Source organism: Pseudochaenichthys georgianus, unplaced genomic scaffold (genome assembly GCF_902827115.2).
Source record: "Pseudochaenichthys georgianus unplaced genomic scaffold, fPseGeo1.2 scaffold_1353_arrow_ctg1, whole genome shotgun sequence".
In the NCBI taxonomy this organism is placed as follows: domain Eukaryota; kingdom Metazoa; phylum Chordata; class Actinopteri; order Perciformes; family Channichthyidae; genus Pseudochaenichthys; species Pseudochaenichthys georgianus.
In genome coordinates this window covers 10,024-36,906 of record NW_027262232.1, presented here as the reverse complement: position 1 = coordinate 36,906, position 26,883 = coordinate 10,024, and the positions used below count along the sequence as shown (strand labels likewise).

Sequence of the window (26,883 nt, the reverse complement as noted above, 5' to 3'; positions counted from 1 at the left end):
GGTACGCAGAGTCCAGCTTTTTAAGCAGGGAGGAAGAAGCATGCATATAGATCACATCGCCATAGTCTAATACAGACAGAAAGGAACTCTGCACAATTCTCTTCCCGGCTTCAGACGGGAAACATTTCCTTAAACGAAAGAAAAAGCCCAGTTTAGGTCTAAGTTTTCTCAGTAGGTTCCCAATATGAACATCAAAGGCCATCTTTTCATCAATCCATATGCCCAGATATTTGTAGGATGCTACTTTATCAAGGCATGTCCCTTCCAGTGTAAGAATCGGAGGGACAGCTGTATTAGCTCGAGAGCGAGAGAAGGTCATGTACTTGGTCTTTTTTGCATTAAGGACCAGTCTTAGCCTTAGCAAGGAGTGTTGCAGTGTATTAAAAGCATCCTGTAGAAGCTCTATAGCCTGAGTTAAAGAGGAAGCCACTGTGTAAACAACTGTATCATCGGCGTATAAATGAAACCGTGCTGGGTTTATCCCATTTCCTAGTTCCTTTATAAAGATGGAGAATAAGACAGGGGCCAACATAGAGCCTTGTGGAACACCTTTGTTTATAGTAAGAGCAGCTGAGGTATAATCTTCTACTGAGACACACTGAGTTCTTTCAGATAGATAGTTTTTAAACCAGCTCAAAGCCATTTTGCCAAGACCTATGCAGCCACGCCTCTGCAGCAGCAACGCATGATCCACAGAATCAAAAGCTTTAGACAGATCAACGAACAATGCTGCACAGTGTTTTTTCTTGTCTAGTGCTTCAATGATGTCATTTGAGACCAGCATAGCCGCTGAAGTAGTACTATGGCCTGATGGACTTTGGCCATTACAGACAGTCTGGAAATAGGGCGATAATTATTTAGGTCAGAGGGGTCTCCGCCCTTTAACAAGGGGAGAACCATGGCCGACTTCCATGAGCTAGGTAATTCACCAGCATAAAGACTGAGATTCAGAATAGAGGTTATGGGTTCTGCAATCAGACCTGCAGCAACTTTGAAGAAGAACGGCTCTATCTTGTCTGGGCCTGAAGATTTCTTTACATCTAGGCTCATTAAAGCTTTGTGAACCTGAGAGGTCAAGATGGGGGCAAAGGTGATCGATAATGGATCCTCCCCCCCCTGTTGTCCTGCAGCTCTCGGTGTGTAAGGAGCTGCAGCTTCCCGACAGCGAGTACAACTACACGGCCGACCTGGTGGCCGTGTCCTCCGCCGCTCCTCTGGAGACGGCCGGCGTCCAGTCCATCTCCGTGCTGGTTCTGTCTGTGGAGGGAACGGCCCGGCTGTGGCCCAGTCTGTCTCAGGAGGGGAACTTCACCGAGACAGACGTGGACCTGGGGGACCTCTGCAACTTTGTGCTCGCTGTCAAAGTAAGTGTCGGAGCAATAATGCTATTATTAAAGTGTTCATCATATGATTTGTTTACATCACTTTCAGTTGTAGTCATCGAGCACTTCCTGGTTGACAGAGGGTGAGATTGTGTTCTGTTGACTGCGTGGTCCGACTCCTACCGAAGTTATCATGTGTTTCATTTTGTTTATTAAACATCATTAACACTTTCAACGTCAGTACGGACTTTCTTATTGAGCACGCGTCACAGCCTTAAGCCAAGTTTAGCCTCGTAGGGACTCCATTAGGTTTACATTGTTTCCCCCTGGTGGAACTTTACCTGGTGCATTTATTTAAGTACTATATTCTTCTACTTAACTTCTACTAAGTGTAGAGCCTCCACCGCAAGTACATCTTCAGTGAATGGGATTTGTTGTTGGATGTTGGGCTCAGACTCGAGTTTGGGGACCCGGGTTTGACTCGGCGATCTTGTCTTACCTCGGCCGTCCTCTTTCTCAGGGCAGGAGCTTCATCTTGACCTCGGAGAAGAACCATCTCATGCGAGCGAGTGTCGACTCTTCTGGAAAGCTTCAGTACCGCGCGCTGCAGCGAGGGCAGGGCGTCCTCTCTGGGATCGGACGCAGGGTCTCCAGTCTGTTCGGCATCCTCTCCCCGCCGGCCAACGACACGGTGAGTCTCACCGAGATATCCTTCTCGTAATAACTGGAGTGACCACGATATCCACTTGTTCGAGTCTTTTGTCTGTGATTCTCTCGTGAAATTTGAATTTTTAAAAATCTACTACTCAGGGAAGAAGGCCAACCAGTTTTAATTAGGCCAAATTAATTCACAGTATCTATTACAAGCACTTTTGTTCATGTAATCCATAATAAAATATACAATTATAGTTGGATCTTTGTATCTTCTTATTATCAGCAGAGAAAATGTAATGTTCTTACAACAGTATACAATTAATCCTACCAATATAGATGGGAACCGGGTTGGGGGGGGGTCCAGAAAATATTTCCAATACCCAAGGGGGTCCCGACTGAAAAAGTTGGGGAACCACTGATATAAACTATTCATATTGCAAATCCAAATGAAACTTTTTGGTTACAATTGCTTTTTCAATCCACTAGATGGTGCTGAGCTTTTTCTTGTGTGGTCATGGCCATGGGTAAAGTCAGAGTATAAAGATATTTATATACGGCTCTGGGTAAAGTCAGAGTATAAAGATATTTATATACGGCTCGGGGTAAAGTCAGAGTATAAAGAGATTTATATACGGCTCGGGGTAAAGTCAGAGTATAAAGAGATTTATATACGGCTCGGGGTAAAGTCAGAGTATAAAGAGATTTATATACGGCTCAGGGGTAAAGTCAGAGTATAAAGAGATTTATATACGGCTCAGGGTAAAGTCAGAGTATAAAGAGATTTATATACGGCTCTGGGTAAAGTCAGAGTATAAAGAGATTTATATACGGCTCGGGGTAAAGTCAGAGTATAAAGAGATTTATATACGGCTCGGGGTAAAGTCAGAGTATAAAGATATTTATATACGGCTCGGGGTAAAGTCAGTGTATAAAGAGATTTATTTACGGCTCTGGGTAAAGTCAGAGTATAAAGATATTTATATACGGCTCTGGGTAAAGTCAGAGTATAAAGATATTTATATACGGCTCGGGGTAAAGTCAGAGTATAAAGAGATTTATTTACGGCTCTGGGTAAAGTCAGAGTATAAAGATATTTATATACGGCTCTGGGTAAAGTCAGAGTATAAAGATATTTATATACGGCTCGGGGTAAAGTCAGAGTATAAAGAGATTTATTTACGGCTCTGGGTAAAGTCAGAGTATAAAGAGATTTATATACGGCTCTGGGTAAAGTCAGAGTATAAAGAGATTTATATACGGCTCGGGGTAAAGTCAGAGTATAAAGAGATTTATATACGGCTCGGGGTAAAGTCAGAGTATAAAGAGATTTATATACGGCTCTGGGTAAAGTCAGTGGTCAAAGTCATCGTAGAATCGCAATACTATCATATCGTGGCTTAAGCATCGTATCGTGGGGAGCCTGGTGATTCGCACCCCTAGTAAATATGTAAAGCAAGTAGATATGTTGCCGTCTAGTGCTCAGATGCTGTACGTCTCCACTCTGACTTCCTGTGTTTCCCTGCAGCTCCACAGTGTGATGTGGGCGGGGGGGTCCAGCTCTCTGTACACACTGAGCAGCTCCAGCCTCAGTAAGTGGGAGCTGGGGGACAGCTGGGAGCACCAGGTCCTCAACTGGGACGCTCAGAAGGCTCTGACGGAGAGCATCGCCGACGCCATCTGGGTCAGTACCAGCATCAGAACATACAGAGAGTGGTTGAGTCTCATGCAGAGCTGGAGGAGGTATTCAGGTCCCTGCTGTTAGAAACATATGTTTTTTAATTCCTGCATTAATAATAATTACTTAAATGTACATAAAATACACTGTTTCCACACATACATGTAAATATATCTAATATGTATGACCCAATATTTATATATGTTCATTTCTTATTTCATTTCTTATTTTATCATTTTTATTTCTATCTTTAATCTGTGTGAATCTGTGCTATCCAGTTTTTCATTCTCACCCTGTTGCTGTTGAACTACTGAATTTCCCCACAGGCATTAATAAAGGTCCGTCTTATCTTATCTTATCTTATCTTATCTTATCTCATCTCATCTTATCTTATCTTATAGCGCCTTTCATATACCAATGGACGCTCTTACAAAGGGGGGGGGGACACTAAAAACACACAGGACAGAACACAATGGGACTTCAAAGAAAACAGACGAGGCATTGTGAATGTTAAAGAATACACTAAATGTACTTAACGTTTTAAAAGTACAAAATCCTCCCCGTTACTGTTTTGCTATTATATATATATATATATATATATATAGACACATTTACAAAAAAATAAATATATATATATATATATTTATTTTCTCCATCCAACATTTTACTGTTATTCAAATGAGCATCTGCAGCAAATTGTCATATCTAAGGCATTTGTGTGAAGAGTATCCGAAAAGAGTAACCTGTGCATTCATTTTTAAATAACAGGCTGCTTGTTGACGATCAAATCTTATACCGTTTGGTAGTAAACATTTTTACAATGTTTTGAATGTTTAATTGAAAGCTATGAGATAAATATGGACAACAACATTTTTCTCTAAAATGTAGTGAAGTATATAGCACTTAAATAAATGTACTAAGTCAAAATCCATCACTGGGAGACAATGTAAACCTATATATATATATATATATATATATATATATATATATATCAAAAAGTGTATCTCGAGACGGTTTCTGAAACTTACCTACCCCACCTTTAACAGATAAACTACAATTTTATTGATCATGAAAATAATAAAAGAAAAGTATCAACAAAGAATCGGAATCGCAATTCTTGACTTGGTATCGAAACCAAAATGTTGGTATCGTGACAACACTAGTAACCAATGTGATGTCTTTTCATGGGGCCCAAAACCCCTGGCGGCGCCCCTGAGTGGCATCGATCAACCTCTATATCTACGATGAAGGTATTTCATGGTGGTCGTTTTTAAAAGATATCCAACATGTTCTCCACCAGGGGTCAGAGAGCAACTACGAGGAGCTGAAGGAGGGAGCCAACGTGACGTACCTGGACATGAAGCTCAGCCAGTGAGTGTTCTTCTCTCTCTCTCTGTGTGTGTGTGTGTGTGTGTGTGTGTGTGTGTGTGTGTGTGTGTGTGTGTGTGTGTGTGTGTGTGTGTGTGTGTGTGTGTGTGTGTGTGTGTGTGTGTGTGTGTGTGTGTGTGTGTGTGTGTGTGTGTGGTGTGTGTGTGTGTGTGTGTGTGTGTGTGTGTGTGTGTGTGTGTGTGTGTGTGTGTGTGTGTGTGTGTGTGTGTGTGTGTGTGTGTGTGTGTGTGTGTGTGTGTGTGTGTGTGTGTGTGTGTGTGTGTGTGTTACAGGATTTCTCTGTGCTTATATTGAGTATTATTTCAGATCAATCAGTGTAGTACGAGTAGAGTATATCTGAGGTGTGTGTCTCTGTCACTACAGTACTGCAATACTACCTGGTACAAGTGTTTGTCAACAGCTTTAGAATCTGCTCAGAGGTTGTTGGTCGCCCCGTCAGAGACGTTCTGACTCAGCAGACCATGATGACCTGAGAGGCGGTCCAACAGCATCGTCTGGGACCCAGAGCATGCTCTGAGCAGAGAATATGAACTGCTGCCCTCTAATGGAGATCACTAACGTCAGCCTGAAGCGTCCTCTCAGTGAACACAGAGCTGATCCCAGATCAGATGCACGCTGCAGGCTCTCTGAGCAGCTTTTCCCTCACTGATCGTGATGCTATGTTCAATGGTTGTTGTTGTTGTGATATGTGTTGATGTTACACGTGGAGCTGCTGTGATGCAAGGAGCATTTCAGACTTGATCTGACCTTTGAAGTGTTCTCGCGTCGTGTTCAGGTCCGGTCTGGTGGTCCTGGCTGCAGCCTGGCACCTGTCAGACTCTCCCTGCCTGGTGTACTTCTGCCTCGTCACGCTGCAGGACACCGGAGCCGCCATCGCAGACAACTTCATCGTGGAGGTCACCAAACACAACGCCCCCTTCCAGGTCAGTCCTCGTCAGAAGAGTTCAAGGGTTCGTTTACACAAGTTCCACGGATCTCTCCCGTCGTCTGTTTATGTTGTTAGTTTTGGTTTTGATGTGAGGAGGCTTTTGAGATGTCTGCCTCTTAGTTTTCTCTCTATACTCCAGTACATTGGAGTCAATAGTTATTTTATATATAGTTAGATTTGATTAAATAACCCAATATTTACATCTATGTTGATGTTACAAATGGAGCTGCTGTGATGCAAGACTTGATCATTAAAGGATTATCGTATCGTAAATGTTTGTTACAGACGGATAGACAGACGGATAGACGGACGGATAGACAGATGGATAGATAGACGGATAGATAGACGGATAGATAGACGGATAGATAGACGGATAGATAGACGGATAGACGGACGGATAGACGGACGGATAGATAGATGGATAGATGGACGGATAGACGGACGGATAGACGGACGGATAGACGGACGGATAGACGGACGGATAGACGGATAGATAGACGGATAGACGGACGGATAGACGGACAGATAGACGGACAGACGGACGGATAGACGGACGGATAGACGGACGGATAGACGGACGGATAGACGGACGGATAGACGGACGGATAGACGGATAGACGGACGGATAGACGGACGGATAGACGGACGGATAGACGGACGGATAGACAGACGGATAGACAGACGGATAGATAGACGGATAGACGGACGGACGGATAGACAGACGGATAGATAGACGGATAGACGGACGGATAGACAGACGGATAGACAGACGGATAGACAGACGGATAGATAGACGGACGGACGGATAGACAGACGGATAGATAGACGGATAGACGGACGGACGGATAGACGGACGGATAGACGGATAGATAGACGGACAGACGGACGGATAGACGGACGGATAGACGGACGGATAGACGGACGGATAGACGGACGGATAGACGGACAGATAGACGGATAGACGGACGGATAGACGGACGGATAGACGGACGGATAGACGGACGGATAGACGGACGGATAGACAGACGGATAGACAGACGGATAGACAGACGGATAGATAGACGGATAGACGGACGGACGGATAGACAGACGGATAGATAGACGGATAGACGGACGGACGGATAGACAGACGGATAGATAGACGGATAGACGGACGGACGGATAGACGGACGGATAGACGGACAGATAGACGGATAGACGGACGGATAGACGGACGGATAGACAGACGGATAGACGGACGGATAGACGGACGGATAGACGGACGGATAGACGGACGGATAGACGGATAGACGGACGGATAGACGGACGGATAGACGGACGGATAGACGGACGGATAGACGGATAGACGGACGGATAGACGGACGGATAGACGGACGGATAGACGGACGGATAGACGGACAGATAGACGGATAGACGGACGGATAGACGGACGGATAGACGGACGGATAGACAGACGGATAGACGGACGGATAGACGGACGGATAGACGGACGGACGGATAGATAGACGGATAGACAGGCAGACGGATAGATAGACAGATAGATAGACAGACAGACAGACAGACAGTCAGTAAGACAGACAGACAGACAGACAGACGGACGGACGGATAGATAGATAGATAGACGGACGCATAGATAGACAGGCAGACAGTCAGTAAGACAGACAGACAGACAGACGGACAGACAGACGGACGGACGGACAGATACACGGACAGACAGATGGATAGATAGGCAGACACTTTATTGATACCAAGTTGGGAAATGTTTGCGTTGCAGCAGCATAAAAAACATGGCAATGTTCATAAGAGAAACTAAGACACTAGAAATAAACAGTCCAACATATTTACATGTGTGTTCAGCACATTTTAAGATGACTCTCTGCCACCCAGGCTGACAGAGGTCAATACTTCCTTGGGAGGATGATGTTTTCCCGTCTCCTCCAGTGTGATCTCAGCAGATGCACTCTTCATGCTGCATCTTGTCTCCTCAGAGTGAGGAGGCGCTGCAGGAGACTCGGCTGGTGTTGCCTCTCTCGCCCGGCGGCACCGCCTTCCTCTACAACCAGGAGCTGGTGTTCGCCTGCTCCACAGGAACCAGCCGGGGGGGGCCGCCTGACGAGAAGATCAGCTTCACCACGTCCGGTGAGGGAAATACATTCTATACGATCATTCTCTCATCGTTGGCTCTACATTTACAGACGTTTGTTTCTGAAATATCTTTTTCATAGAAAGGAGTTATAGTATATTTAGCACTTTATTATCCTAATGAGATCAGTTATTATGTATTTGATAAGTTACTACAACCGGGAACATAGAGTTTTTGGTCTGAAAACAACGAGTAACTATCACAAAAAAGAAATAATTAAAATATTTGTAGCATTTTCTCCGGCAGATTTACAATTTAGAAAGAACATCAAGAAATGTAAGCTTTGTCATTTTTACATACCGTAATCTTCGGACTATAACCCGCAGGTGTTTTAATGTTTAATTACCACATGTAAGCAGTCCAGCCTTTCGGAACCCGTTGGTGATCGTGGATGTTTTGACACTCCTCCACGCCGTCAGGATCCACTCGCAAACTTGAGCGAAAGTTGCTTTTCGCATGCGACCAGTTTTAGTGAATGATTTATCGCCGCTAGTCATCCACGCCTCCCACTGAACGCGTAGTGCCACTTTGAACGCACGATTGACACGGATGTCGAGTGGCTGCAGACGCTTCGTTTGTTTTCCATAATGAGGGTTTGTGCATGAAAACTTCCTTTGCACAAACTGTCTCGCTCTCGTAATGTCCGTCTGTCTTGCTCTCGTTCTGTCTCTCGGTTCCACTTTTACTTTGGCGCGCTACCTGTCTCACTCTTTTCCGGCCTCCAGCTTTTCCTGCTGGAGCCCGCCCCTTAAAGGTGGCGGGCGTGGACCGGTCATAGAGCCCGTAGAGTTAAGGTGGTTAATTTGACCTGTAAAATCCATAGATCTAGGAGGTCCCCTAGTGGCCGTTAGCTGTAAAAATCCATAGATTAGCCGCACCGTTATATAAGCCGCAGGGTCGAAAAATGGGGAAAAAGGTGCGGCTTATAGTCCGAAAATTACGGTACATTTATTTTTGTTTGGGTTTTAAAAGATAAGATAAACATCGTGGAGGAAATGTTTCAACGGTGGAATCGCAGTCTTTCCAAAACACACTTTTGCAAGCTACCTGGAGCAGTGTGATGCCGCGAAAGAAACACGGCCGATGTTCAAACAAAGAGCAGCAAGCAGAGGTCGTGTGTCCAGTATTGTCCTGATTAGATGAATAATGTAACTAGTAGATTAACCAGTACCTTTCAGCAGTGAGTCATTTAGTAAAGTGAGGCATAATGATCGAAATTCCTAATAGTTCCTAACAGCCCATTTCTTCGCCTCTCTGGTTCAGGCGATGGTGTTCGTGGAGGCGGCTGCTGCGCCAACCTGCCCGTGTTTTTCTCTCAGAACAGCGGCCTGGTGGCGGTCGTGGCCCGGGAGAGCGTCTCCATCCTGCCGGAGACCATGGAGGACTCGCTGTGCTCCTCGCTGGCTGCCGCTCCAGAGGTACTGAGAGGGGATCTAATGATAACAGATTACCTTTGTATAGAGCCTTTCATGGGACCCGAGGCCGCTTTACATGGTGAACAAACAAACAAACAAGCAAACAAGCAAACAAAAGGGGGACAAGGCTACTGACGAGATGAATATCAACTAATGCTATACCTGCAGGCAGCGAGCTGATAACTCACTTTGTACCAGACTCTGCTATAGGGCAGCTATCTTTATTAAACTGTTCATTTATTATGACATTTAATATTCATTTGACATGTTAACTATCGTAAAGCGCTTCATGGGAGTAATTGTGGGATGATACATTTTCAAAGTATCACGATATGTGTCGGTTGAGTATCGGTATCGTTCAGTGGTATCGGTATCGTAAAAAAGTCAACGATATGCATCCCTAGTGTTTGCCTCAAACAGGTTTTATGTTTAGCGATACCGTACAGGACCCGGAGTGGCCAAATAAATACGGTGCACTTTCAATAAAGTCGTCTCCTTGTGTCGGCCAGTATTCATGTAACCTGGAGCAGGCTAATTGACTGTGAGCTTTTGCACGAATGACCCGTCGACTGTGGTTGGATCTAAAGTGGGTTTTCTGTATTTGTGTTTAAGAGTTCGGCCATGGAGACTTTGAGCCGAGCGGAGCCGGTGGCTCAAGAGGACAAAACCAAACTGCTGAAGGCGGCGTTCCTGCAGTTCTGCCGGTACATTTATTTTGACTTGTATATATGCACTTCAATTCTTCAGAATACTTTATTCATCCGACAGAGGGGAATGTTGCATCAGGAAAAGACAGCTTCATGTCAGCATGTCCTAAATGTTGGCTCTGGAACGTTACGGACCGGACCTGCACGATGCAGGATTCTGCTGATCCTTGTAAATACATGTCCCTCTTCTCCCTCTGCCAGCAACGACCTGGTGGGCGCTCAGACGGTCACAGACGAGATCTTCCCCCCCGATGGAGACGGGGAGGAGGGGTCGGAGCTGGACAGCTTGGTGACCCGCATCGATCTGGACCTCGTGGACGATTACCCCGCCTCGGACCCCCGCTGGGCCGAGTCCGTGCCCGACGGTGAGAGAGAGAGACTTTGATATTGTTCCTGGTGTTTCTCTACTGTGACGCATGTAGTGATTGAGTGATGAGTCAGATCTGGATTTCATTAAGATGTTCCCAATTAAAAAACACTCAAGCGGTTATATTTAGTGTATTACATATTGTAATGTATTCAGTATGTGGTCCCAGGATTCTTTGTTCCTCACGTCCAGTCACTTTAATGCAGAGTTATTACAACTTTCGTAATGTGTGTTTCTTTAATGGTTTTTCTTTTAAGGATGTATTCCTCATCATGTCCCTCAGATGTCCTCCATCTTACTCTTCATGTCTTTTTTTACATCTATTATATTAAATAACCCGACAAACGTGTTCTTACTTTTGACATGTTTATTTGATCCAGAGAGCGCTGGGTTCCCTCTCACCTCCCTCATCATCCTCCATCAGCTGGAGGACAAGATGAAGGCCCACGGCTGCTTCATGGAATTCCTGCTGCAGGTACACACACACACACACACACACACACACACACACACACTCACACTCACACTCACACTCTCAAACACGTACACACACAGATACCCACATACATACATACACACACACACACGCACACACATACACACACTCACACTCTCAAACACACACCACACTCACACTCTCGTGTACACACACACTCACACTCTCAAACACACACACACCACACTCACACTCTCGTGTACACACACATACACACACACACACACACACTCACACCTCACACACACTCTCAAACACACACACACCACACACTCACACTCTCAAACACGTACACACACACATACACACACTCACACTCTCAAACACACACACATACACACACACTCACACTCTCAAACACACACACCACACTCACACTCTCAAACACGTACACACACAGACACCCACATAAACACACACACACACACACACACACACACACACACACACACACTCACACTCTCAAACACGTGCACACAGTTTTTTAACACACACTTAGCCTTTAACAGACATTGTGTTTCCTGGAGAGTATGTCCTCACTGAATCGTGCAGCCCGAGTGAGGGAAGCCAACAGCCCGCTGGAAGATACTCTCGTCAGTCTGAAATGTTAACCTCTCGTTGGAATGGCTGCATCCTGAACATAAAGGTAGACTTAATGTAACGTGAAGTAATCGCCCCTCCTCCTCCGTCAGGTGGGTCTGCTGGATCGCCTCGGCCAGGTGACGGTGCGCTCGTCTCCCATGGCGACGCGCCTGCTGCTGTGCGAACACGCCGAGAAGCTGCAGGCGGCCATGGTGCTGAAGAACCTGCACTCCAAACACGCCGAGCTGGTGAACCGGGCCATCAGCGCCGCGCTGGAGAGGGGCAGCGCCGCCGTGCCGCCCAGCCTCACCGCCGCAGACGTCTTCTTCAGAGAGGTGGGTCCAAGAGTCAAGGCTTTATCGAGCGGCGCAGGGACGAGTCCTAAAACCCGGAAGTGAGTCAGCATTGTTCCACTTCCGGTTCCCTCGTCTCGGAGGCAACGGGTTTTTAGAACTCGTTTTTGGAAAGCTGGAAATAAGGTCTGTGGTCGAGACACACGTCTTCAACGTGTACCATTTAGAATCTGTTTTGAATATCGATGTTAAGTTGGCGTGACGTTGAAGCAGCGACCCGGCTGTAGTTCCAGTTTATAGCATAACGTTAGCATTTTGCTTCTGGCGACTAGATTTATGATTAGAAAATGATAAAAGTAGACATGTGGAGATTATCCGGCTGAACAAAACGTGCATTTATCAAACAGGTTCGTTTCCACAGACCTTATTTTCTAAAATCCTTTGGAGAAATCCCGTTGCTTTTTGTCGAGGGAACCAGCAGCTTACTTCAGGGTCGATCCGCTCTATCGCCATGGGCACATTAGCTGCAGTGTAGATATGGCACTGAAAAACTGTCAAGTCGTCCAACAGAGCAACATGAATGTGCATATAGGACAGAACACATAACATAGTGCAATACAATGTTTTGAGATGTAAACAAAATAGAAATAGTGCAAGAAGAGTCGATATACAAGTGAACGGAATGATATATTAGATAAATAATTTGCAAAATGCAAACAGATGAATGTTTATGTTTATTTCAGAAGTGCAGGTGTTTAGTAGTCGTGTGTGTGTGTGTGTGTGTGTGTGTGTGTGTGTGTGTGTGTGTGTGTGTGTGTGTGTGTGTGTGTGTGTGTGTGTGTGTGTGTGTGTGTGTGTGTGTGTGTGTGTGTGTGTGTGTGTGTGTGTGTGTGTGTGTGTGTGTGTGTGTGTGTGTGTGTGTGTGTGTGTGTGTGTGTGTGTGTGTGTGTGTGTGTGTGTGTGTGTGTGTGTGTGTGATGATAGACCGTCTGCTGTCTTGGAAGGAGCACACTGAATATCTGTGCAGAAGGCCTCAGGTCTTTTGGGGCGAGCAGAGACGTTCTTCTGTGATGTCTGTTCTGCTGCAATGCTACCTGGTACGAGTGTTTGTCAAGTGCTTTAAAATCAGAACGGCTCCACCTGTTAAACTTCTGCTCAAAGATTGTTGGTCACCCTGTCCGAGACGTTATGACTCAGCAGACCATAATAACCTGAGAGGCTGTCCAACACACCGACTGGGCGGTGGTGGCGAAGTCGATAGGGACTTGGCTTGGCAACTGTAAGGTCACCAGTTCAAGTCCCGGCAAGACCAAGTGCTACCGAGGTGTCCCTGAGCAAGGCACCCACACTGCTCCTAACACAGGACGGGTCGAATGCAGAGAAACCATTTCCCCACAGGGATTAATAAAAGTCCATCTTATCTCCACATCACCTGGGACCCAAAGCATGCTCTGACCAGAGAATATGAACTGCTACTAGGGGTGGGCGATATGACGATATATATCGTCGTGACGATATTAGGTCTCCACGATATGCTTTTTCAGAGATATCGTATCTATCGTGATACATTTTTTTTTTTAAAACTAGAATTTTTTTTTTTTAAACATATGCATATGAAACGATAACCATTCCCATTGAGATGATTAAAACTGTCATTTGAACGGCGATCAAGCCTGAAGCCACAGAGACGGACACGATCCCCTGTCCGGCTAGGGTTAGGGTTAGCCAACACAATCTCACTCCCTAAGCGTCCAGGAGCGACGTTTGGTCAGTGTCCGTGGCGTGCAGTTGTGACGCTCCGAGGCTCCTTCAGCGTCATAAAGGGACGCAAATAGCTTTCAACTGATTGCAATGTATTCCCATCTGCGTCGGGATTTGACGCTCATGGAAGCACGGCATTCGTTTGTGTCGGCTGCCCTTAAAGGCAATGTGAGCGTCCATTCCCATTGGATAACGGAGAATTGTACACCCGGAAGTAAGTGTTCCCCTTACTGTCGTGCTAGTGCTACCTCAGAAAGTTCATTTTAATACTGAGAACCTGTGCCTTGAAGCCATATCAAAATGTTGAATTGTTCATTCAGGGATTAATTTCAGAAATAAAACCAGCTTGAAATGCTATTTTGGTCTGTTGCTCCTTTTTGTTTTAGTTTCTGTTACATAATAACCGACATGAAAACATATCGTGATGTATATCGTCTATCGTGATACTGCTTGAAAAATATCGTGATAATATATTTTTCAATATCGCCCACCCCTAACTGCTGCCCTCTAATGGAGATCACTAAAGTCAGCCTGAAGCATCCTTTCCATCCTCTCAGTAAACACAGAGCTGATCCCAGATCAGATGCACGCTGAAGGCTCTCTGTGTGTTGATGTCACACACGGAGCTGCTGTGATGCACGTAGTCACACTTGATCTGACCATTGAAGTGTCATCGCGTGGAGACGCTGAGCGACACGGTGTGTTTCTGCTGCAGGTCTCTCAGATCTCCTCGGTGTTCGACTGCCTGCTGGACGAGGAGGATCGCAGTCTGAAGGAGAACCCGGTGGACTCGGTGCAGTGGGCCGAGGTCATCCTCACCGTCAACAACATCATCAAGGTAAACACATTCTGCATGTCATGAAAGCAAATATGAACTTAACAAACCTGAGTTATTTAGTAAAGGTACAAAATTATACATATTTCTTCAAATCAATGGAAATGGAGGGAATTCTCCTTTTTGTGTGTTTTGAGTTTTTTATCTCTGTAATATCTCTGCAAAGAAACTTTGATGGATATTTGAATAAAAGAAAGCTAGTATCAAGAATTGAGAAAAGCCGGTCATCCCAGAGAAAGGACCATAGGCTAAAAGAATGAATAGAGAAACAGACCTGCTTACTGTATATCTTTTACAGTAGGGCGGTCCTTCAAATTGAAAGTGGGAAAGTCTAAGCTCCAACCCCCAGAATTCACTCTATTGGTCAAGAAGACTCTCCTGGTGAATGTTTTCCTCAATCTGACGACATGTACCCCCCCCCTGGAGCTTAGACTTTCCCACTTTCAATTGTAAGGACCACCCTACTGAGGCTAATCTTCCAGGTCCATGAGGGGGGGGTACATGTTGTTGGAATTTGAATACAATTCACCAGGAGAGTTTTCTTGACTATCATAATGAATTCCGGTGGTTGGAGGCGGAGCTTAAAATAAATGTAAAAAATGTACCTCTCATGAAGGACCACCCTATTATACACATGTGAGAAGTATAACTGAAAGACAAAGTGTTGAGGATTGACTGTACACAAGACCAAAAGTCCATTGTCAAGCAGCTGTGAATACAACTATATAAAAGTGAATGTACGATACATTTTGTTTTAAAGTTAAAACAAAACGTTTAAAGTGGAAACAATACGTGTGTGTGTGTGTGTGTGTGTGTGTGTGTAGGACATGCTTCAGGCTGCCGGACACTACAGAGAGACGAAGGCCTTCATGTACAGAGCTTCTGAAAACTCTGCTGCCGAGCCAGAATACATCCCGTGGACAGGTACCTTTTTAATTCTTCTTTTTAACCAACGGCACTACAGTCTTGAGGTTTTCTTTTTTCGTGCACTTTCTCTCTAACGCTGGTTTATTCCTATTTTTATTTTGAGATGTTTATATTTTAGAATAGTTTATTTCTACTCTTTTAATGTTTTATTATGTGCAACGCCTTGTTGCAGTTTTTTCCCACATTGGGATTAATAAATTAATTGGACTCATTTATCTGAAATAATACTCAATACCAGCAGAAATAAGTCCTGTGACACGGAGCCAAGAGCAAGAAGCTCCTAAGGCTCCCTGTCAGGCGTACGATCATCAGAGAGCAAAGATGGAATCTAGATATCATGTTATCGAGTAACGTATCTGATCTTATGCTTATTGATCTGGACTAACTCTAATGGAGCATTTCCACTACAGCGCGGTTTAGCCCGGCCCGGCCCGTTTTTGGTTGCGCTTCCACTCGGCGTAGTTCCGGCTAGCGGGTACTTTTTCACAGTTTTCTGGCTCTCCAAAATCGAGCTTCTTCCCGGGCCAACAACCGGGCTGAGTCGGGCTGATGCTAAGCTAGTGAGAGAATCGCTGGCAACTACAACAAGATGAACATATTTGACGGTGATTTAATTGTAATACACGTTTCTAAATGATGCCGAAGTAACAACACACTGATACCGGTTAGTAAAAACCATGAATTAATGCTTTGACAAGTCTGCAGACAGACGGCAGGCGAAAAACCCTTTTTAAAATGCGTGTTTTCTAAATGTAGCTTGGCTAAGCTAACGCTGTATATGCTCCGACCGTCCACACTCTCAACAACGGCCTACAGACATAAATAACCCAGCGACTGTATTCTCCATGACACAGGCAGTCTGTGGTTTGGACTTGTTTAACTTCTGTCTAGTTTCTGAGCAGATATGAGGAGCTGTGAGCTCTGAGGCTAACAGCTAACGGCTGATGTTGGTTTCTGTGGTTCTCATTGAAGATGACGTCACGGCTCCGCCTACACTGCGTTACTATAGTTACTGCCCAGCTACTAAACTGTAATGGAAACGCAGCATAAAGTGAGCCAGTCCTACCCAGGCCTAACTATACCGTACTAAGCCGAGCGAGGCCTGCTGTGGAAATGCGCCATAAATCCCACTGAGACAAAAGTGTTAAATTGTTGCTGTGTGAATATAATGTGTTTAATCTGATTGCCTCTCCTCCAGCGTCCGGAGGTGTTGGCGGCGCTCGCTCCGTCATCTCTCGGCAGCACGAGATCATCCTGCGCTCCGTGTATCCGAACGCAGACTCGGAGCTGCGCAGCGCCCTGTGTGAGCAGCTGGTGGCGCTGCTGGACATCCACCTGGGCGGGTACGTGGCCCAGCTGACCTCCCTGACCCCCCTGCAGCAGGAGCGCTACAACAGCCTGGAGATGGAGTACAGCCAGCGGCGCTCCGAGCTGCTGGCGCCGCTGTGTGAGTGGACGATTGAACCTAAAGGAGGTCTTCCCTCGTGTTGAGTACATTCAGTGGGTGGTGTGATCTCACCGAGTGTCCTCTGTGTTCCAGTGGAGCTGGGTCAGTACCAGTGGGTGGCGGCGCTGGCGGAGAAATACTGCGACTTCGACATCCTGGTGCAGATGTGCGAGCAGACGGACAACCAGAGCCGCCTGCAGCACTACATGAGCAAGTTCGCTGACCAGGTGCACCGAGGAGGAACACTGAGAAATAATCTGCAACACTTTTGAGCGTGCTTTGATTTCAAGGACACTTCTCTTTTGTCTTAAGGTCAACACACTTCTAAAGCGTGTCCGCTGGAAAATGCATTGCTTCTTCCTGTGAATATGTCCTGAAGCGTGTCTTCAAGTTGACTTCTCAAAGTCTCAGTTTGCTCTTTCTCATGCAGCCGTTTAACCCACTTCCTCTTTCTCTCTCGTGTCACTTCCTGCCGCAGAACTTTGCTGACTTCCTGTTCCGCTGGTACATGGAGAAAGGGAAGAGAGGGAAGCTGCTCTCTCAGCCGGCGGCGCAGCACCAGCAGCTCGCCAGCTTCCTACAGTCTCACCAGCACCTCAGCTGGCTGCACCACATCCACGTGCACGACTACCGCAGCGTACGACACACACACACACACACACACCTTTTCTGCCTTCCTTCCTTCCTCTTTTACACTTCCTGAATATCTAATGACACACACACACACGCACACACACACGCACACGCACGCACACACACATCCTTTCTGCCTTCCTTCCTCTTTTACACTTCCTGAATAACGGATGTATTTAGTTGGCTTCTATGTTGTTTTGTTTGTATTTCATGTGAGCATTTCCTTCCTTCCTTCCTTCCTTCCTTCCTTCCTTCCTTCCTTCTTTCCTTCCTTCCTTCCTTCCTTCCTTCCTTCCTTCTTTCCTTCCTTCCTTCCTTCCTTCCTCTTTACACTTCCTTAAACAACTAAAGGCTTTTATCTTGTCTTAATCCTAACACACACAGCTTTTTCATGACTCGGTACAAACGCACACACTTCCTTCCTTCCTGTTTTATACTTCCTGAATAACTGACGACTTCATACGGCTTTATTTGTATATTCGTCCATCAAACCTCTTTTCTTTTTTATCTTTTCTCTTGTATTCCTTCCGTCCAATATGTCCTATTTTTAACACTTAAAAAAGATGCAGTATATCCAGAAATATGTAGACCTTCCTTCCTTCCTTCCTTCCTTCCACCTTCACCCTCTACATCCACTACAGTGTAAAACAGAAGTACTTCCTGTTTCTGCAGCTTTAAAGCTCACATCAACCAGCAGCAAACCATTCTGCCTCTGCTTTAAACACACACACACACACACACACACACACACAGCTTCCTTCCTTCCAGTTTGCTGTTAAGAGGCACACATCTATTCTCTGGTTAACACACACACACACACACACACACACACACACACACACACACACACACACACACACACACACACAAGCAAGAGGAAGTATTTATTAGGGGTGTTGAAAAGAATCGTTTCTACGATGCATTGCGATGCGGACGTGGACGATTCGGTCTCGATGCAGTGACGGAAGATAATCGGTTATAGAGTAGTAACGTTGCTTCCTGATTTTCCGGCCGCGGCTTTACTATAACGTTTTTTCTGTCACTTTAATATCAAATCGGTCGGTGACGCAGAGATCAGGGAACATACGTGACAGCGGCACCAAACACGGAGCAGTCTGCTTTATCCACCAACACAAGAACACCAGTCCAGAACCCACAGCAGAAGGACCGGCTCTGAATCACTCCGTGTCGCTGCGGCTCAGAGACACAGACAGGGATTTATGTTTTTCAAAAATAATCGCGTTACAATCATGTCAGGTTTTTGGTGGATTTAATTAAGTCTTGGATTGCAGAGTATGAATGTCCTCTAGCAATTTTCAGACGATATATACGTGTGTGAAGTTTGTGAAGGCAGGAGGAAAAAAGCTTCCGCGATCATCGTCTCCTCTCCGTTCCTCCAAGCCCCGCCCCCTCCCTGAGTGACAGGCTGATAGTGACCCGATAGAAACTTTATTATTCACTTAATCACTGATTGAGATATAATGAAGCTAATTTAATCTCATACATTCATGGGATTCATGTAACAGTGAGACAGAGAATGTAAGTGTGCACCCACATGCAGTATTTTAGTTTTTATAATGCTGTTGTAAATACTCCTGTTGTCTGCTGTGTTCAGACTCAGACAGTGTGTAATGCTGCAGAAGCATTAGCTTTTTGTTTTTGAGGATGGAACAACTTCACACACGGAGGCTAGACCTATACAATTCATTTATTTTGGTTTATAAATTAATGTCAAGACATTTATGTTATTGATTTCTGAAGCACTTTCTAAATAATAAAAAGAGAGTTCATATGTATTCACTGCATGTATGCATTGATGGAAAATAAGCCATGTGCAGTAATATAGAAAATTGAGGATGCAACGCATTGGTATGAATCGTGATGTCGAACCGAATCGAATCGTTGACAGGATAATCGAATCGAACCGTGAGACCAGTGAAGATGCACAGCCCTAGTATTTATACCCCATCAGCCTTCCTGTTTTTAAACACAGACTTTTCACTTTCTTTGCTCAATGAGTGAGTGTTTATTTCTGTGGGCTACAGAACATTCATACATCGATATTAAAAGTGATTTAAACATCAGAAATATAACAAGAAACCTTCAACACACTGAGGATTACATTACTATATTGAAACGTGATGTCGTGTTCACTATGTTCTTCACGTAAACACTGAATACAGACAGACTTCTGCAATAAGTCCCTCTGCTGCATCCGGTGCCATGGTAATGTGAAATACAAATCAAGATGGGAGTTATAGTCGTAGTTATTTACTCAATCTGTTTACCTAGTCAAAATACCTTTTTAATTGTTGTATTAAATGTAAACTGTACTGTTTGCATTTATCTTTGTAACTTGGATGTTATGTATATAGTGTGTGTGTTTTCTTTGCAACTATGAACGTTTTCCCAAACTTAGATTACCCCTGTATTCTAATACGCATCGTATCGCCAAAATCCTACCAAACGAATTAAAATTATATTATTCTAAATACCTTTAACTCTTCCTTTTTGTTTACTTTTATCCGTTTATAGGTATATGTTTAAGTCAAATAATAAATGACTTGCTGGTCAGAAAATGATCTAAATTTTAAACTTGTTTTACAATAAAAAGAACATTAATCAATTAGTTTGACAAGAACATCTATGCATTAATTACATAAATGAAGAAAAAATTGTTCCTAACTGCAGATACATTCATTCAAATCTGAATCGGTAATCCTTTATGAATCCCACAGCGGGGGACATTTGCATTGTCACAGCAAAAGTGGCATGCAATAATACACAATAAGAGAACATATTAATTTATAGAAGATAGTAGGGCTGCTCGATTAGGGCAAAAATCATAATCTCGGTTATTTGGGTCAATAATTGATCACGATTATTAAGAACGATTATCCATTTACTTTGAAAATATCCATTTATTGAAAAAAATATGTTTGAACAGTTGATTACCCTGAACTTTAAATATAATTCAACTGAAAAATAATAATTACATTTCTCTTTTTTTGAATAAAAATAATTATCGTTTTATTTCGATTACGTTGTTTTCGGAATCGTTGCAAGCCAAAATCGTAATCGAGATTTAAAATCTGATTAATTGCACAGCCCTAATAATGATAATGCATACTGTATCGTAATGAAACGTAAAATGGCATTTAACTGACGAGGTGTTTTGCTGGTGAGAGATTTGAGTTGCTTCAGCGTGTAGCTAGTAAGCCAACTTGATTTGTTTCAGACCTTATTTTCCTGTTCCATGTTAAAATAACAAAATGTCAGTGGCTGAGAGAGAGTCGTGTTTTTGGTCCTGGAAAATCATTGGTGAAAAAGTGTATGAAGTAGGGCTGCTCGATTATGGCAAAAATCATAATCTCGATTATTTAGGTCAATAATTGATATCACGATTATTAAAAAACGATTATCCATTGACTTTGAAAACATCCGTGTATTGGAGAAAAATATGTATGAAACAGTTGATTACTCTGAACTTTATTCAACTGAAAAACCAATTGTAAAAAAAAAAAAAAAATGTTTTATTTCGATGATGTTGCTTTCGTAATCGTTGCAAGGCAAAATCGTAATTGCGATTTTAAAATACGATTAATTGAGCAGCCCTAGAAGATAGCACACATTAGTTATAATAGAATACAAATAAAGACAAATGACCGCGCAAGAAAAAGCTCCGCACCATCCAGTGGATTAAAAAAGCAATTGTTACCAAAAACTTTAATTTGCAATATGAATAGTTTATATAAGTATAATCGATACTTGGCGTCCGTGTATCGATACAATATCGCCACGCAAAGTATCGCGATACTCTGCTGTATCGATTATTTCCCCCACCCCTACATACAAGGCAAAATGATTCCTGTTGAAACAAAATTCTGGGACCCTTGAATAAAAGCTGACTGATGTGTTTGCCTCCAGGCCAACCGCACGCTGCACAGCCAGGCGGACGCGGAGACGCGCTACTTCGTGAAGAAGAAGACGCTGCTCGCTCTCAGTAAACTCACCATGCTCGCATCCGACCTGCCGGAGGACCAGCTCAACAAACACGTCGACGGTACCACACACTACACTTTGCACGTGTTTTGTTTCCACGTTTCTGTTCCGCTGGCTCTTCAGACTAAGACGTGTTGGTCCTGAGTGACGTTGGCCTCGTGTGTTTGTGGGCGCAGACATGGTGGAGCAGGAGCGCTTCCTGCTGCATCAGGAGACTCTGCCCCGACAGCTGCTGGAGGAGAGGCAGCTGAACCCGGACACCATGCCTCTGCTCAGCGCTCACAGCCTCATCCAGGTACACACACGCACACACACACTCACACACACGCACACACACTCACTATTATACACACTCACACACACACACACACTCACTCACACATTCACACGCTCACACACACGCTCACATGCTCACACACACACACACTCACTCTCACACACACACTCACACTCACTATTATTCACTCACTCACACACACACTCACACACACACACACACTATTATACACGCACTCACACACACACACACACACACACAATTATACACCACTCACTCACTCACTAGGTAGACGCACTCACACACACGCACACACGATGAGACACACGCACTGCACGATTATACACCCACACACACACACACACACACACACACACACACACACACACACACACACACACACACACGATTACACACACACACACACACACTCACTATGATACACACACTCACTCACACACACACACACTCACACCACACACACACACACTCACTCACTCACACACTCACTATTATACACACACTCACTCACACACTATTATACACACTCACACACACACACACACACTCGCTCACTCACTAAATATTATACACACACACACACTCACTCACTATTATACACACACACACACACACACACTCATCTTCTGCTCCCATAGGTGTCAGTGGATCACCAAGAGGAGCTGAAGGAGACTTGAAAGACACTTAGCTGTAAAGTTTTTCAGATGTAGAATTGTGTTTTTTTTCATATATGAAAATATCAAAAAAGACATCGAACCGTGAATGTGCCGACATGTCGTCTGCTGTAGCGACGGCATGGTGGGCGAAGGGCAGCACAGATTAGCAGTTTATAACACGCATAGAAATGAAAAAACATTCTGGTCCAGTTTAGTGAAAACTAGTTTAAGTTTATTTTTGAACGCGTCAGAAACTGGTTCTCTACAGAAAAAGGTATTTCTGTATGAAGTCACGCTCTGTGTTCTCTCTCTTCTCCTCAGCTTTACATCTGCGATGAAAACAGGCGCGCCAACGAGTACGACTTCAAAAAGGCTCTGGATCTGCTCGAGTACATCGACGAGGTGAACTACGAATGATTCTCCCGTTTCAGAATCGACTCGCTTGACTTCACTTTAAAGTTAACCTGTGTCTTATCTGTGTCTGTGCTGCAGGAGGAAGCCGAGGACATCGACTTGTTGAAGTGTGAGATCTTCGGCAAAGCGCTGCGGAGAGACGAGTAAGATCTGGCTGTTTTAGGGTTTTTAATTCAATTCTGAGTACCGTACTTTTCGGACTATACAGCGCACCTGCATATGAGCCGCAGCAGCTAAACTGTCCGTCTGTCTTGCTCTCGTTCTGTCTCTCGGTTCCACTTTTACTTTTGCGCGCTACCTGTCTCACTCTTTTCCGGCCTCCAGTTTTTCCTGCTGGAGCCCGTCGCTTAGAGGTGGCGGGCGCGGACCGGTCCTAGAGCCCGTAGAGTTAAAGGTGGTTAATTTTACCTGTAAAATCCATAGGTTTAGGAGGTCCCCTAGTGGCCGTTAGCTGCACAAACAAAATGGGGAAAAAAGTCGCGGCTTATAGTCCGAAAAGTACGGTACACTTAAAGAAGATTTTTACAATCTCAGTTCAGAGGGCTTTGCAGATGAAAGTAAAAACTTGTATAAGAAGAGAAAATGTTGAAAACAAGTTGGAGAAAAAACATTGAAACACTGATTTGTAAATGTTGCTGTAGATGTTATTGATTAGTTTTGCATAACGCTTGGCTATATGTCTAAAATCTTCCATACACATATTGGGCCATTCATATTTCTAACAGTATAATTCCCTCTATGATGTCTTAAATATAAATAAATAAATATATGACCTTTAATAAATAATTATGTGGAGAAAACAAATCTTATTTTATGAACTTTAGTGCAACATTAACAGTTTCAGGTAGAAATATAAATACAAATATGTACGGTTTTTAATATGGTTTTACAGCCCTAGTTTTACTGGTGTTTGTTCGTGTATTTATTGTGATGCCGTTCCCCTCAGCTGGTCCTCTGCTGACGGCAGTGACGATCCTCTGGAAGCGGCCAAAGACAGCATCTTCATCAAAGTCCTCCTCAAACTCATCCAGGAAGGTGAGGAACGCTCTGGAAACTGCCTCATTTCATCCACACAAGATAAATAACAAAATATCATATCACCCACATTTTCAGAAGTGCTTAAAATTATAAATAATAATACGCTTTATTTGTATGGTAACTGTCATACAAGGATGGCAGTCCAGAGTGCTTCAAAGGTTTCAACTCGTAAAATAGTCACAGAAAATTGATATCACATAGAATACAGTTTCCATGACGAAAACGAGACGAGGACGAGACGGCACCGACGGCAGTAAACAATAACTGTAACGAAATCATCATGCAATATCGTTGACGAAAAGTGACGAGACGAAAATGTAGTTTGCTAAATAAAAACTTTGCCAAAATCTCTCTTTACTTTCGTTGACGAGAAATGAGGAGACGAAATATCATCAAAGATAACGTTACATCTCTGATCGTCAGTTTTTCTCCCAGCAGTTCCACTTCCGGTGCTGCGCTGGGCGGCAGCTGTTTCTGTGCTGCGCGCGGCGGCACATTTGAATTACACCGGGCAGCGGCACAATATGAACTGTCAGGAAGACTTGGGTCTAACTCATGGTCTAACTAAACATATTCAACAGAAAATAAAATGGCAACAACAACAGGGCTTAGGAGCAGTGGTCGCGTTAACCGAATACCCCCCCCGTCAGCGCGAGTGAGTGATACATTGTGCACTCGACGGATAATAATGGATTATGACGGAAATGTTACGATCCTGTCAAAATGACTGACAACGAAAAAGTCTAAAGCCACCACTGCTTGGGAGAAAGAAACGATGTGATATTTGGGCCCATTTTCGCTACAATGAGGCGGAGAAAAAAAGCGAATGCATTGTTTCATCAGAAGGGAAGCAATGTGGCCACACTGTAACACAGCTGGTACAAACACCACAAACCAGATACTCTCTGCAAAGCTTCTCAATCATTCAGCCTGTGTTTCTCATCAAATAAGGACAAGATAATCTTATTTATTTATATACTAAAATGACAAATTATTGGTTTTGACTAGTTTGACTGAAATGTTCTATATAATCTGATGACTAAAAAAGACTCAACAGTTTTCATTGACAAAAAGTAGACTAAAATAATTAGTTTTCTTTGACTAAAATAAGACTAAAATGCTCAGACTTTTAGTCGACTAAAACTTGACTAAATAACAACAGGATGAAGGTGACTAAATATGACTAAAACTAAAAAGGAAATTTAACACAGGACTAAAACTAAATTAAAAAATAGCTGACGAAATTAACACTAGATCAAAACAGAATAGACATTAAGATTAAAGGTACAACTATATTTATAAAACGGATAAGTCAAATCAAGCAATCTGATTGGTTCTTAGCCGTGATATAATGAGCGTATATCACAGGTAGAATTGTAGTTACTTTAGTCAGTATCCCTCCGCGTTTGAGAACAATTTACAGCCGTTACAACTGTTATATTACGTCCGTTACGAAACTAACTAACAAAGCTTAAGATGGAAACATGTAAGGTTAACTTTGACTCCGCTTCGCGTCGGGCCGAACCACGCCCCTTAGCTGCGATATGATGACCATATACCACGGCCTGTCGCGAGCTATTGTTTAAATATATAATGCTCTTAAGTTGCAGAAAACACACGAGATGTAGCTCGAGCATCAGACGCAAAAAGCTGCTTGTGAAGTTGATTGTTAATTGTCCTCGATGTGTTTTCCAGATGAAATAATTCTCCCATGAATGAAAGTGTATATTTCCAAACGATGGTTAAGATGTCCCCTCATGACGAACCCTTTTCCATGTGTCAGGCGTTCCTCTGCAGACGTACCTGCCCGACGTCAAAGAGCTGCTGGAGCTGGACGAGCTGAGCTCTCTGAAGTCCAAACCCTACTTTGAGTTCGTTCTTCGAGCAAATTATGAACATTACCTGGAGGCTCAGATGTGAGGAATGTTTCAGAAACACTGCTTCAGCTCTGTTTGAATATGTTTGTGCTCTTTTCTAAATAAATGTGTTGTTATTTCTGTATTTTTCTCATTCGCTCTCAAAGATTTCCTCTAAAAGCAAAACTGGAATTTCACCTTCAGTTTGATGGGTACTGGGTAAACATTTACCTCCCTATTTTTAAGACAACTTAGTGATGAAAAAGAATCCCTAATACCTACGAAGGGTAGAATAAAATAACAATAAATACAAAGCAAGAGAGGGGGGCTGGATGTCATAAAAAGTCATTCAATGTAATAAAATATCAAGTATAGTATGTCCTAAATAAATGGTTTGAAAATACCTCGTGTTTTAGTATGTCATAGAAATTCACTATGGGTCAGTAAGAAAGTAATTAAAATGTCATGAACGAATACATCTTAGCGTACAGAATCAGGTGTATGTCATAAAGAAATGGCAAACAAAACCTCATGTTTAAATGTCATTAAAGGTTATTGTGTAGTTTACCACACAAAGTATTTAGAGTCGGCTTTATAAAGATTTCATGTCATAAAAAATCGCATAATGTCTTCGTACGATACGTCCAAAAAGAAATCTCATTAAGTCATAGTCACTTTTACTGTTCACTCATTATATATGATTTTGTTATGAAAGAATACAAAATAAAAACACCAAAGTATGACATTAAAAAACTAAGTACGTAGAAGTCATAAAAGCTTATAATAAATGGCACAGTATAATATATAGCATAGCAGGTCTTAAAGGAGTCATACTGGGCTTAATTAGTAATGAAAACATGTCAGAATTTAGGATGCAATTCTAAAGATTCTGAAAAATAGTCACGAAAAATCAAGTAAAGTAATAATAATAATAGATTTATTTTGTAAGCGCTTTTACAGGTGCTCGACGTCGCTTTACAGAGATGGTGAAAAGAAAAGAACAACAAATAAATATAGTTAAAGTCAAATTAAAATCAAGCAATCC

The 26,883-nt window shown here is 43.5% G+C and overlaps 1 protein-coding gene across 1 annotated transcript; it reads left to right on the top strand.

The window, feature by feature from the left end:
- The first annotated feature begins 1,100 nt into the window (after positions 1-1,100).
- Positions 1,101-25,983, top strand: LOC117440972 (nuclear pore complex protein Nup133-like). The gene is made up of 22 exons (XM_034077172.1): positions 1,101-1,364; positions 1,843-2,013; positions 3,502-3,657; positions 4,952-5,022; positions 5,816-5,963; positions 7,957-8,107; positions 9,375-9,529; positions 10,139-10,230; positions 10,435-10,598; positions 10,981-11,075; positions 11,789-12,013; positions 14,448-14,570; positions 15,392-15,491; positions 16,693-16,941; positions 17,035-17,168; positions 17,420-17,578; positions 21,502-21,637; positions 21,753-21,871; positions 22,852-22,932; positions 23,023-23,087; positions 23,891-23,979; positions 25,766-25,983. Exons 1-22 carry the CDS (start codon positions 1,101-1,103, stop codon positions 25,900-25,902), a joined length of 3,084 nt encoding a protein of 1,027 aa, XP_033933063.1. The 3' UTR covers positions 25,903-25,983.
- Positions 25,984-26,883: the final 900 nt, after the last annotated feature.

Coding starts and splice junctions, on each gene's coding strand:
- LOC117440972 (XM_034077172.1), top strand. CDS start 1,101: ATGGATCCTCCCCCCCCTGTTGTCCTGCAGCTCTCGGTGTGTAAGGAG. Junction 3,658..4,951: donor GCATCGCCGACGCCATCTGG/GTCAGTACCAGC, acceptor GTTCTCCACCAG/GGGTCAGAGAGCAACTACGA. Junction 16,942..17,034: donor CGAGCTGCTGGCGCCGCTGT/GTGAGTGGACGA, acceptor TCTGTGTTCCAG/TGGAGCTGGGTCAGTACCAG.